Genomic DNA, 14,596 nt, shown 5'->3' on the forward strand with positions numbered 1-14,596 from the left:
CTGTTCCACAATCAGCCCCCGGCCTAGTTTTCACAGCTGATATTGAGCTTCTCCAGCGGTTCCTTCCACAGATGTAGTCGATCTGATTCCTATGCATATCATCAGGTGAAGTCCATTTGTATAACCTGCGTTTGTGTCTCTTATAAAATGTGTTTGCAATGAACTAGATCCAGTACTTTTCTTGCTAAGTGTTGGCGACTTTCTGTATTAGGATCATATCATATCATACAAATAGAAATAGTTTCATTTCCTTTTTCCTGTTTGTATGCCTTTCATTTCCTTTTCTTGCTTTAGTGCTCTAGCTAGGACTTCACATGCAAGATTGAACAGAAGTGATAAAGGGCATTCTTGTCTGGTTTATCTTTGCAAAGGGGAATTCTCTTCCCAGTGAGAGTAATATTGACTCTTGGTTTTAGATATACACTTTTAATTATGTTGAGGAATTATCCTTCTATTCCTATTTTGTTGTGTATTTTTATCAGGAAAGGACATTAAACTTTGCCAAATGTCTTTTCTGTATCAACTGATGTTTTCTTGAGGGTCTTTGCCTTTGTTTTATTGATATATTAGATCACACCAATGTTTTTCTGGTGTCAAAACATTAAATACCTGGTATGTATCCCACTCAATTGTGATGAATTTTTTTTAATGATATTGGACTGTGTTGTCTAGGATTTTGTTGAGTGTTTTTGCATATGTGTTCATTAAGGCTTGTTTTTAGGAGTTGTTGAATAGGCTGTGACTCATAGCATCTTAACACACAGCATCTTGTCCTGCCGCACCATCTTTGCAGTCTCTATCACAAGCCCACTGTTGGTGCCACAGTGTCAGTCCAGCCACCTTGAAGTTTTTCCTCTTTGCTGACTCTGTACTCTTCCAAGCGTGATGTCCTTTTCCCAAGGACTGGAACCTCCTAAACATGACCCAAGTATGTGAGATGAAGCGTGATCATACCTTTCTGTAAAGAGTCACCCTGGTTGCCCGTCCTCCAAGATAGCTTGCTTTGTTCTTTTGGTAGTCCACTACTCTTTGCCAACACCACAATTCAATTCTTTTCAGTCTTCCTTTTTCATTGTCCAGCTTTTACGTGCAGTGAAGTGATTGAATATACCATGGTTTTAGTCAAGTGTGCCTTTGTCCTCAAAGTGCCATGTCTGCTCTTGAACACTCTATGGAGATCCTCTGAGGCCTATTTGAATAATATCATCTGGTTCTTGACTATTGCTTCCATGAGGATTGGATTGGATGTGCATCCAAGTAAAAGAGACTCTTTGACAACGTCAGTGTTTCCCCCTTTTATAAGGATGATACTTACTTGGTTCATTTGTGAAGATTTTTGTTTTCTTTGTGTAGAAGCTAGCCTATCCTAAAAGGCCACACAGTCTCTTATAATTACTTCAGGTCTTTTCTTAATGATGTTGCCTACTATTTTCTAACAACCTGCTTTTGTGAAACTTAAACCTTAAGAATTTTCACTCTAGATTCGTTTCCACCTATTTATTCCTACCAATCCTTTTTATCTCTATATTTTTTAAACTTTTATTTTAAAAGTAATACATTATTTGTGTACAGTTCAGAATAATTTTAAAGACACAGGAGATACTATGCATAATTCCGTTGCTCATCTAACAAAAAGTAAACTATTGGTTAACATTTTGCTGCATATAATTTGAATGTTTCCCCCATGAATATACATATATGAAATATTTCTAAGTTTATAAAATGTAAGACTCTTTTAATCTTGAAAGTTGTTTCAAAATCCTTCTTTTATAAAATTAAACCTATCTTGACATTGTTCTTTAGTTTAGAAACTTATTATTGCATTTATCTTTTGGTATTGCATTGAGTTCAAGAAAATAAATAGGAAGTAGGGACTATGCAATTCAGTTTACATCAGTACTTGACATAGAAGATGTGAGTCAGGTAATTGTAGGAATTTACTACTATTTTTTTTAAATTAGTGTGTGTGTGTGTGTGTGTGTGTGTGTGTGTGTGTGTGTGTACCATCAACTTGGATCTGACTGGTATAGGAGGAGATTGTTCCTCCTTCTCCAGCAGAGCATCTGGTGGATTCGAACCATGTACCTCTGGGATTGCAGTGCAGCTTCTTGCCACTAGGTCACCAGAGCTCCCTTAGGAATTTGCTGCTATTGACATTGACTAGTAAGAAGAGATGTTCTCTCACTTGAACCTACTTGACATTCTAAATGAAGTGCAATTTGGGATGGCTCTGACTGACTCTTGAATCATTTGCATCTTTACATTAGGGGTTGAATATTATTTATTTTCATCCATCTTTTTGAAAAGGAAATATAATATTAATCTCTTAGGATTTTTATTATCTTTTTTACATATTTTTCTAGAGCTTCAAACTTTTGAAAGCACCCTTACAAAACTAACTGGATATTGTTTTCTTTGAGATCAAAGGATGTATAGTATGCCTCTGTATTTCCTCCTTGAGTGATCCATCTAAAAAGCCAAGATTTTGTGTATGAGGATCCAAAGTGGGGGGAGAGAGGGTAAGAGCAGAGGAATGAGGATGGACAGGGGGACATCATAAGGTTGCACAATTTGGTGGATGAAGGGAGGGGTTGATAAAATGGGAAAGGTCTGGCGGGGATAGGGAAAGACAGGGCAGTGGTGGGCATCATTCAATGTTGATTAATTTTATAAATATAGTGAATCACAATGATTGTATGAGACACAATTTATATGAACTTTGTAAGCACACCAATATAAAAGACTTTTTTTTAAAAGCCTATTTTTACTCTGGAATAGACTTTCTATAATAAGTTTAAGTAGCATTTGACTAAAGCAAGAACCTCTTAATTGATCATTGGATCTTCTATACGTGACTCCTGTTAGATGTAGTAAGCCTACCTCATAGCACTGAAGTTTTGACTTCTGTTTTAACTGTCATATTATATTTAAAATTAAACTTAGACTGGAATGAGAAGAAATAATAATATGCTTTCCCTCCCTCACAGATTCATGCCCGCAACCAAAATGAAATAATATTCGGGCTGAATGATGGCTACTATGGTGCTCCATTTGAACATAAGGTAAGAGTTTTCTCTTGCTGCTGTGCGTTTTTAGTGCAAAATAGGTAGGGTCCTGAAAAGCTTTATGTGAATCATATCTTAAGTACCATTATAGCTTGGTTGTTTAGTGCTGCTTATGATGAGTGCTTTTAAAAGGGGAAACTTACTTATTAAGATCGATAATTACTCAAAGTTATCTTTTCTAAATATGTTGTTGTTGTTATGTGCTTGTGACTCATAGCGACCCTATGTACAACAGCCATAAACTCTGCTCTGTCCTGTGCCAATCTCACTATCTCTGACACACCCATCCTGATTGCCCCATTCACTGAATCAGTCCACCTCATAGAGGGCCTTCCTCTCCTGCACTGTCCCTCCACCTTACCAAACATGATGCCCCTCACCAAGAACCTGTCCCTCCTTACAACATGTCCAAAGTATGTTAGATGGAGCCTCAGAATCCTTGCCTCCAAGTATCCACCCGGTTTAACCCTTTACAGGATGAATCTGTTTGTTTTCCTAGCAGTCCATGGTATTCTCAATACTTTTCTCCAGCACCATAGCTCTAAGACATCTATTCTCCTTCTATCCTCCTTGGTCACTGTCCAGCTCTCTGATGCATAACAAGTGATAGCAAAGACCATGGCCTGTATCAGATGCACCTTAGTCTCCAGAGAGAGACACCATTTCTCTTCAGTACCCTGGAGAGGGCCCTGACAGCAGACATTCCCATGGCAATATGTCTTTTAATTTCCTGGCTACTGGTGCCAAGAGTGTTGACTGTGGAGCCAAGCAAACTAAAGCTGTGAACAATCTCAATCTCTTCACCATCCATCCTGATGCTTCCAATTAGCCCAGCGGTGAGAATCTTTGTCTTGTTGACATTGAGCCTCAATCCATATTGGAGGCTGCAGTCCTTGACCCTCTGCAGCAAGTGCTTGAGTTCCTCCTCAGTTTCAGCAAGCAGGGTTGTTTCATCTGCATAACGCAGATTGTTGATGAATCTTCCATCAATCCTGACACCACGCTTCTCCTCATAGAGTCCGGCATCCCAGATAATCTGTTTTGCATACAGGTTGTAAAGATATGGAGACAGGACACATCACTGGTGTACGCCCTTCCCAATTTTGAACCATGCAGTGTTCCCTTGCTCTATTCTGATGACTGCCTCTCAGTCCAAGTATATAGGTTTCGCATTAGAACGATCAAGTGTTCTGGGATTCCCATTCTTCTCAGAGTCAGCCACAGTTTGTTATGATTCACATAGTCAAACACCTTTGCATAGTCAGTGAAACAGAGATATACATTCTTCTGGTATTCTCTGCTTTCAGCTAAGATCCATCTAATATTAGCTACAAATATCCCTAGTACGACGACCCCTTCTAAACCCAGTCTGGACTTCTGGCAGTTCTCTGCTGATGTGTTGTTTCAGTCGTTTTTGGATAATCTTCAGTAGACTCTTGCTTGCATGTAAAATCAATGATACTGTTCTATAGTTTCCACAGTCTGTTGGGTCACCCTTCTTTGGGATGGGAACAAATAAAGAACTCTTCTAGTCAGTTGGCCAAGTGGTTGTTCACCAGATTTCTTGGCACAACTTGGTGAGCACATCCAGGGCAGCATCTGTTAGCTGAAATATGTCAATTGGTATACCATCTATATTCCTTGGGCCTTATTTTTTGCCATTTCCTTCAAAGCAGCCTGAACTTCTTCCTTCATCACCATAGGCTCTTGCTCATATGTTGTTTCATGAAATTCTTCTGCGTCTGCCAATTCTTTTCGGTACAGTGACTCAGTGTATTCTTTCCATCTTCTTTTAATACTTCTTGGATCATTTAATATTCTGTCTAAAGCATCCTTGATTATAGCAACTCGAGGTTTGAATTTGTTCTTCAGTTCCTTGAGCTTAAGAAATGCTGAGAAAGTTCGGCCCTTTGTAAATACAGATAATATTAATTTTCCTAAAGGAAAATTTGATCTAGCTATTCTCTTTTATTCTTTATCATTCTTTGGGATTAAGATTGGTGAATTTGTTTAAATGCAGTGCCTCTTTCATAAATGTTTCAGATATCTTTCGCAACTTTCAAGAAGAAACTATGATTCAGGCAGTATATAATAATCAGCAATGCCTGTTTTTAAAGGTGATTATCGAAGGAAGCTGAACCCATAGTTACCAAATATCTTCTCTCTGTGATACTCTACTATGTGATTCATGTTCTTTATCCCACTTATGAGAACTAGCAGCTAACAAATGAAGTTTTTGTTTTCTCTATTTTATGTGTTAGCAGACAGGTTTAGAAGGATGAGCTTCATAGGGCCATAATTAGAAAGTTGCTGAGCTGAGACTCCAGGTCTACCTACTTCTAGCAATTTCTACTCTTTTGTGATGTTTCACCTAAAAAATTCCTAAGCCTGTATATTATTTAAGACTCTCTGGTGGTCTAGTGCTGTATGTGTTGTGCTGCTAACTGAAAGGTCAGCAATTTGAATGCGCCAGTTCCACTGTGAGCTGAGGATACAGTAAGCAAATCCATGCTTATCTTGGTCTTATGGAGCAGACAGTCGGCTCATAGGATATAGGTATAAAGCCTCAAACTATAAAGATTATGAAGGAAAAATGAGGCAAAATTAGAAGCCCTAATCTATGGCATAAATAGACTAATGTAATTGAAGACACACAAACCACTGAAAATAAACTCAATGATGGGACATTCTAAAAACCAGACTCTTATGTGCATCAAAAGACTTCCCCCAAGAGTGAGAAGAGACTACAGATTGGGGAAAAAAATTCAGCAACTATATATCTGATGGTCCTTGGAGAGGGACATCATGCTTCGGAGGGTGGAGGGACGGCACAGGAAGGAAAGACCCTCTATGAGATGGATTTAGTGACTGGGGTAGTCAGGGTGGGTGTGTCAGAGACAGCGCGATTGGCACGGGATAGAGCAGGGTTTAGGGCTGTTGTACATAGGGTCGCTATAGTCGCAAGCGACTCGGCGGCACATAACAGCAACAACAACAACATATATCTGAAAAAGAAACTACTTCATAATTTATGTTGTTGTTAAATGCCATTGAGTTGAACATGACTTATAACAACCTTATGAGCAACAGATCTGAACCCTGTCCTGGTCTGTGCCATCTTCACCATCTCTGACAAACCTGAGCCTATTGCTGTGGTCACTGTGTCAGTATAGCTTTTTGAGGGTCTTTTTTTGTTTGGCTGACACTCCATCCTTCCTAGCACGATGTCCCTTTCCAAGAAATAGCCTCTCCTAGCAACATGCTCAAAATAAGTGAAACGGAGCTTCACCATCCTTGCCTTCAAGGAGCACTGTGGTTACACTTTGTTCCAAACACATAGATCTGTTCTTTTGACAGTCCATAAGATATGCAGCTCTCTCTTAACACCACAGCTCAAAGGCATTGATTCTCCTGTCATCTATGTTAATTGTCCAGCTCTCAGATACATAACAGGTGATAGGAAAGACTATGCCTTGAATTAGTTGTACCTTAGTCTTTAGATTGACATCATTACTCTTCAGGATTTTGGAGACTTGACAACAGACTTTCCCAATGCTATATGTCTCCAGATCTCTTGACTTCTGTTACCAGTGGTATTGATTGTGAATCTAACTAAGCAAGACAACATTTAAAATCCAAAATTTATAGAAAACATTAAAAAAGTATAACCCTTCCCCAATTACAAGAAGGACAGAGACATAAGATACTTGAGAAGGAGATATTCAGAACCCAAGTGTCTATGAACAGATGAATGGTTAAACTATAACACAATAGGGTATTATTCAAGGGACACAATCATGTGGTAAGTACAATGGACACATGATAGAATTGTCTTTTCATGGTTTAGAGACCAATGTGTAGTACTTTCCATCTTTGATTTTTAAATTTCCAAGTAAAGTTTTCATTATTACTCTCCTTGGTTTGAAAATTATATTTTTTTTTCATCTTTATCCCACAGCCTGAATTTATAATGGTTGGTGGTTAGTGACTATTCAGTATGAAACCCCATTACCAGTTCTCTAATGTTTTAGCATTAACCTTTGGGAGACAGGAAATATGGTTCCGAGTGCCCCTTCTCCCATGAACAAGAGTTCCTTCAGGCAGCATTTTCTAACTGGCCATACAGAAGGCAGAGCTCAGGCGGGAAAGACACTCTAGCACCGATGGATCCTGGCTTGGTTCCTTGCCCCTGGAGTCTTGGTGCTGTATGGCCCAGCTGGAGCACTCCTTTCTCCACATGCCCTCTTAATCCCCAGAGCCCTCTCTATACCTTGAACTCTGAGCTCTTGCAGGTCCCAGAGGATCCTGACAGGTTCCTGCATTGGACTGTGTGGGGGCATGATGGACATTCTGGAGCACAGCACTTGACTATTGCCTCTGAAGGGCAGGGACCTCACCTTGCATGTCCTCTCTGTCTTTCAGTCCTGAGCACATTGTAGGACTCACAAACCTCTTTATTAGTTGACTGAAATAAGCCGATTTCACTCATCAGCCACCACGACCAGCTGCCATCAAGTGGGTTCCAACTCCTGGAGACCCTGTGTGTGTGGAGTTGGAATCCATCTATTATTGAACTTTACCTGTGGAAAAGCCATGAATTCCTGGAGCTTTTTTTTTTTTTTTGCCAATGCCTGCAGTGCAATGTAGACTTCTTTCCTCAGTACCATTGGTTTTTGATCATATGCTACTTCCTGAAAAGATTCCATATCTACCAGTTCTTTTTAGTACAGTGACTTTGTGTTTTTATTCTATCTTTTTTAGTTGCTTCCTGCACTATTCACTAATTTTACCATAGAATCTTTCAATATTGCAATTGAGGCTTGAATTTTTTCTTGAGTTTTTTTTCAGTGATAATTGAGCTGGGCATGATGAAGATCATGGAAATGGAGCATTAAGGGCCAAGTTTTGCTTTGCGGTTCATAGGGTCACTATGAGACAGAGTTAATTAGATAGCACCTAATGACAACATGTGTGCCAGTGTTACACATTGTATTGTGCTGTCTCTCTCCCTTGTCTTATTCTCTATCCTCAACTTTGAAGTTTTCTTTTCATAATGCTTTATGAAGCCTTCAAGATAATTCGGTTACTGTTTTACCGTTGATAAAGTGCACAGAAACATTTTCAAAAACACATTGCCACTGAGTCAGCTGATTCCCTGGAACTTATAGGACAGAGTTGAATTGCCCCAAAGGTTTCCAGGGCTGTATATCTTTGTGGAAAAAGACTGCCACATCTTTCTACCATGGAGTGATTAGTGGACTGAAAAAATGAACCTTTCAGTTAGTAACCAAGCATATTGGCCATTGTACCACCAGCATTCCTTAAAAGGCTCTGTTAGATATTGTCGAGCTATTTATGACTCATAGCGACCCTTGTATGACACAATTAAAATTGTGTAGTTCTGTGTCACCATATGGTTTAGCCCATTGTGTCAGTCCTGCTTGTTAAGGATCTTTCTCTTTTTTGCTGGTCCCTCTACCAAATATGATGATTCTTTCTTGTAACATGTGCCAAGTAATTAAGATGAAGGCTCACTGTCCTTACTTATAAGGAGCACATTTAAAAATACTCAGAATAAAAGTTACAGCATCAGTGCCTTCAGAGTCCGGTAGATGGCAGTGTTTTCTCACTTTAATTGCGGGGGGAATACAGCATGAAAAGAACTCAAGCAGAAAGGGTCTTCGGGAGATTGAAATAGCAATTTAGTGACTATTTGCACAAAAGTAGCCACATAAATGGATCATCTCAAGTGCTTAGTCAAGCTGAGATTGAAGATTTAAGGATAATAGCTGGTTTTAGTGCCTATTATAAGAGTCTGAACAAATGAAAACGATTTTATATTTTTCGTATTTCGATACTTTGGAAATAATAATCTCAGATTTGCCCTTGGACTGTGTTTTCTCCCTCCCTCCCTCCCTCCCTCCCTCCCTCCTTTCCTCCTCCTCCTCCTCCTCCCTCTCTCTCTCTCCCCCCTTTCCTCCCTCCCTTTCTTCCTTCTTTTTTTTTTTCCCCTGACACTATGTTTCTTGAAAGCAGTCCATAGGACACTGCAAGGAAACACTGCAGGGTTCAAAATCAAGAAAGGAGTGCGTCAGGGATGCATCCTGTCCCCTTACGTTTTCAGTCTGTATGCAGAACAGATCATTCAGGAAGCAGGGCTTTATGAGGAGGAGTGTGGCATCAAGATTGGGGGGAGACTCACTAACAACCTACGCTATGCAGATGACACAATCTTGTTTGCTGAAACTGAAGAATACCTGAAGCACTTGCTGCAAAAGGTCAAGGACTGTAGTCTTCAATATGGATTGAAGCTTAACATCAAGAAGACAAAGATTCTCACCACTGGGCCAACTGATAGCACCATAATAGCTGGAGAAGAGATTGAGGTTGTTAGCAATTATAGCTTGCTTGGTTCCACAATCAACATTTTTATTATTTATTAATTTTAATGAAAGTTTACAGAGATTTTGGATTTCCATTCATTCACTGTTACACTTTTCTCCCTGCCCAACCTCCCCCCCGCCCCAGTTCGCTTTTCTCTTTGAAAAGTAAAAGAAAAATTCCTTTATTGTTATACAATCTCTTCCCCCAGGTCCACTGCACTATGCAGCCTTTGTTCTGGACTCCTGTCATGACAATAATTCTTGATGCCCTGCTAAACTTTGCCACTGCTACTGGGGTGAGATTGTATTGCATTTTTGTTTTGATTTGCATCTCTCTATTGCCAGTGATTTGGAGCATTTCTTCATGTGTTTGTTGGCCATCTGAATGTCGTCCTCTGTGAAAAGTCTTTCCATGTCTTCTGCCCATTTTGTAATTGGGTTATCAGTCTTTTCTTCTGGAGGCCCTGTAGAAGTCTGTAAACTTCCGTTATGAGGCCCTTGTCTGAGATGGTATTGACGTTCCAGTCAGTAGATTTTCTTTTCACCCTGTTGGAAGCAGTTTTTAATTGTGATTGGATTGAATATTTACAAAGCCAATTATTTTTTGTTTGCTTTTATGGGTTTCTTCTGCCAATTAATTTTTAATTCAACCATTCCTATACATTTTGTTCTGCAGTGTTAATTTCAAGACCCAGAGTATAATTACACTTTCCCCCTTTCCTCCCTAGAATTCTGATTTCCATTATCCTTTCATTAGTGATAATATAGTTATCTTCTCATATTTGTATATTGCCTTTCTTTTCACTTAAGTCTTAATTTTTGGCAAGCAGGGTGGTCACATAGTTCAGTTTGTTAGTGCATCTTCTCTAATCCTGAGTTGGTATTCCTCTTTATATCCAGGTTCTTGGATTATTTACTCTGCCTACAGGTTGAAAAAGTTGGATGAAATGATAAAACCCTGGTGCACACGTTTTAAACTATTCTCTCTTCAAATGCTTGCCTATTAACCAGGGTTCTGTATGACTTGTAAGAAGTGCTCTGGAATTCTCATTCCTCGTATTCTTATCTGTAACTTGTTATGAGTGGGTAAGTTGAATGCCTTCGTGTGGTTGGTAGAGCACAGGTAAACATCTGTGTTCTCTGCTTTCAGCCAAGATTCAGTTGACCTCAAGCAGTGACATCCCTTGTTTCGTGTCTTCCAAATCTGGCTTAGATTTCTGGCAGTTTGTTCCCTGTTGCAGCCGTTTTAAATTTGCTAGCATGTGATATTAATGCTTTTCTTCAGTAATTTTTTATATTGTGTTTGATTGCTTTTCTTCGGAATGGGCATGAATATGGATCTCTTCAGTTAGTTGGCCAAGTCTTGACACAGACCGGTAAACACTTCCAGCATTGTAGTTGTTTGTTGAAGTATCTTAGTTAGTTGTTAATTCTAGCAGTTCCTGAAGCCTTGTTTTTGAGTAATCCTTTCAGCTCAGTCTATATCAGTACCAATGGTGCAGTTACTCTATGCGTTCCTGCCATCTTCTTTTGATAATTTCTTCATAGATTTTTTTTTTTTTTTAAACCCATAGCATCCATCAGTGTTACAACTTGAGACCTGAATTTTTCTCTTTAGTTTTTCTGCTTGGTAAATTCCAATTACATTCTTCTCTTTCATTTATTATACTTTTTTATAGTAAAGTGCTGACCTTTAAAATTGTCTTGTCATCTGTTCACGTCTGTTCACTTTAGCTACTCTGCACTTAAGAGATGTTTCAGAGACAAAGTGAAGAAGGAAGACCAACTAGTATTACTATTACTGTTTGATAGGAAAATTGAGACACAGATTGGTAAAATAACTTCTTTTGAGTTTCTAACTTTGTCATTTCTTTACAATGAAGCTTTGTGAGTAATAACTTCCATTAGCAGTTATTGTCCTCCACTTTTATTTGAGTTGATGCATCTGTATTTCTTCCTTGAAAGCAGAAATTGTGTTTTAAAAAGCCATTTTATTGTGATTTGAGTGAAAGTTCCAGAGCAAATTGATTTTCAACAATTCTTATACTTTTTCATCATAAGAAATGCCAGTACGTAAACACATTATGTTCCGTGACATTGATTACAATCCTCTCATTGTAAGAGCACTTTTCTTTCTTCATCTCTGTGTTTCTCATTTCCATTTGCCTTTTCTTATCCCTTCCTACCTTCTAGGGAGTGCTGCCCTTTTGACTTTGTATGGTTGATTGTTAAAGAAACAATATCTTAACTTTGTATCTCTACTACTAGGCTCACTGTAAGGCATCTAATACATAGGTGGTCAAACTCAAATGCATTGTCGTTGAGTTGAAACTGATTCATAGCTGATCCTCTCAAGGCAGTTAATTGCGTGAGAAGAGATTGCCTCATCTTTCTCCCAAGGAGCCCAGTGTGGATTTGAACTGTCAGAGTGGTGCAACTCCTTATGGACTGTGCCACCAGAGCTCCCTAAATTAGTCCTTATGGAATGAATGGTCAAGATCTCAGGATGGCCTGGTGACAGAACCAAGGTGAGAGCACAGACCAATCTCTCTAGATAAAAGATAACCTCATTGTATCATTTCACTTGTGAAAATGTGATGGCTAGAGATTTTTATAATTTCATTTCTTTTGGAGTTTCTTCCATCATTATTTTCTATAACTGTGCCTAATTGTGAAGAATATATCCCATAATTTATAACAATTGAGGCTAGCAAGTTTTGTTGTTGTTGTTATTGTTATGTGCCGTCGAGTCGCTTGTGACTCATAGCAACCCTATGTACAACAGCCCTAAAACCCTGCCCTATCCTGTTCCAACCTTATTGTCTCTGACACACATATCCCCATTGCCCCAGTGACTGAATCAACCCAACTCATCAAGGGTCTTCCTCTCCTGGACTGTCCCTCCACCCTCCCAAGCATGACGCTCCTCTCTAAGGACTGGTCCCTCCTTGTAACATGTCCAAAGTATGTCAGACAAAGCTTCAGAATTCTTGCCTCCAAGGAGCAGCCTGGTTTTACCTTCTCCAGGATGAATCTGTTTGTTCTCCTAGCTGTCCTTGATATATTCATCACTCTTCTCCATCACCACAGCTCAAAGACATCAGTTCTCTTTCTGTCACCCCTAGTCGTTGTCCAGCTCTCTGACGCATAACAAGCAATTGTGAAGACTATGGCCTGAATCAGGTGCAGCTTAGTCTCCAGACTTATGTTGTTGGTCTTCCGTACTCTGGAGAGGTCCCTGACAGCCAGCTTTTCCAATGCAATTCATCTTTTAATTTCCTGGCTACTGGTACCAAGAGCATTGATTATGGAGCCAAGCAAACGAAAACTGTTAACAATCTTAATCTCTTCACCATCCATAATGGTGCTGCCAATTGGCCTACTGGTGAGAATACTTTTTTTATAATGTTGAGCTTCAATCCATATTGAAGGCTACAGTCCTTGACCTTCTGCAACAAGCGCTTCAGGTTCTCCTCAGTTTCAGCCAGCACGGTTGTGTCATCTGCATAATGCAGATCGTTGATGAATCTTCCTCCAAACCTGATGCCATATTCCTTCTCAGAAAATCCAGTCTCCTGGCTGATCTGTTCTGCATACAGATTGAAAAGGTATGGAGACAGAGTACATCCCTGGCATACACCGTTCCTGATTTTGAACCATGCAGCATCTCCTTGCTCTGTTCTGACGACTGCCTCCTGGTTTCAGAATGAAGTTGCAGGAACCAGAAAAGTTAAGAGATTTTATATTCCTAATTTTGTAAAATGAGAGACTAAAAATATGGCTATTTCCTTTTGGTAGTTGTCGTAATGACTACTAACTTATTTCCAGGGCATATCCCACACAGTACCCTGGCAGAATTTTCAGCAAAAATATGGTTTCAGTATGCCAAGTAGTCTATATTTTAATAAGAGAGAGAGAGAGAAAAAAAGCTGTAATTTCTGTTCTTTTCTCTTAGTACATCATTGAGAAAAAGATGAAAATCATAATGATATACCCATTTCTATTTAGGCCTGCCTCATTTCATTACATCTGGTGCCTGAGAGGTAAGGAGCTGAACTGCCAACCCAAAGGCAAGCGGTTCAAATCTGCCAGCAGCTCAGGGGGAGTAAGATGAGCAGTCTCCTCATGCAGTTTACTGCCTCAGAAAACCTGCTGGAGGATCAGCTATGAGTAGGTTCCAACTTGACAATACACAACAACCACCTTTCATAACAAAATAGGATAAACAAAAACTACACAAATTTTCCAGGACTGCATAGAATAGCTTTCTGCTTTATTATGAAACATCTTGATATCCAAGCCCAACTTCAGTCCAGGGTAAAACTTTGTTTCTGAACCATTTGAGCTGACCTGATGTCTTAATAACACTGCTCCCCAAATGAAGCTCATTGCTGTTCTGACTCACATGCTCTCTGTTGACTTTTTTAGGCTATGGATCTTAGCCAGAGGGGAACGCTTAACTTCTCCCATTGACTTCCTAGTGGATTTGAACTGTGATCTTTCAATTAACAATGCACCATGCTTCATACAGCTCCATTAGAACACCTTCATAGTACATGATATGGGTACAAGCTTTTGAAAACTACCATTGCTAGTTTTCCAGCCATTGTCTTCTCAGTTGCTTATATGCATCTGACTAAGGATGACAGAAGAAGAATCGATGCTGTTGAGTTGTGATGCTGGAGAAGAGTATTGACCCTACTATGGACTGTCAACAGATCTATCCTAGAGAGGGTGAAATCAAGAGGCTCCTTGATGGCAAGGATTTTTTTGTTTTGTTTAAATTTATTATTAATTTCAGTAAAAATTTACAGAGACTTTGGATTTCCATTCATTCATTATTGCACTTTTCTCCCCTCCCAACCCTCCCCCCCAGTACACTACCCTCTTGGAAAAGTAAAAGAAAAATTCTTTCATTGTTTTATAAGCCCTCCCCCAGGTCCACTCCACCATGTAGCCTTCGCTCTGGACTCCTGTCATGACAAAAATACCTAATTACATATCCCTTTTAAACAGTTTTCTCCCTTCTCTGTTTCCTTGCAGTATACATTATTGAACCCATCTTTCTCAGTCTCTCCCCAACCCCAAGGTCGGTCCTGTTTTACAACAGTGGCATCATGCAGTATTTGTCCTTTTGTGACTGAGATA

The 14,596-nt window shown here is 39.4% G+C and overlaps 1 protein-coding gene across 1 annotated transcript in view; it reads left to right on the forward strand.

The window, feature by feature from the left end:
* The window catches only part of UVRAG (UV radiation resistance associated), a 349,759-nt gene that overhangs the window by 71,595 nt on the left and 263,568 nt on the right, over positions 1–14,596 (forward strand). The window contains exon 5 of the mRNA XM_006882863.1: positions 2,988–3,062. Coding sequence (XP_006882925.1) covers positions 2,988–3,062 — 75 coding nt within the window. The remainder of the gene's footprint in view (positions 1–2,987; positions 3,063–14,596) is intronic.

The sequence above is a fragment of the Elephantulus edwardii genome, unplaced genomic scaffold (assembly GCF_000299155.1).
Source record: "Elephantulus edwardii isolate Elephantulus edwardi_28Jun2011 unplaced genomic scaffold, EleEdw1.0 scaffold00025, whole genome shotgun sequence".
Lineage (NCBI taxonomy): Eukaryota > Metazoa > Chordata > Mammalia > Macroscelidea > Macroscelididae > Elephantulus > Elephantulus edwardii.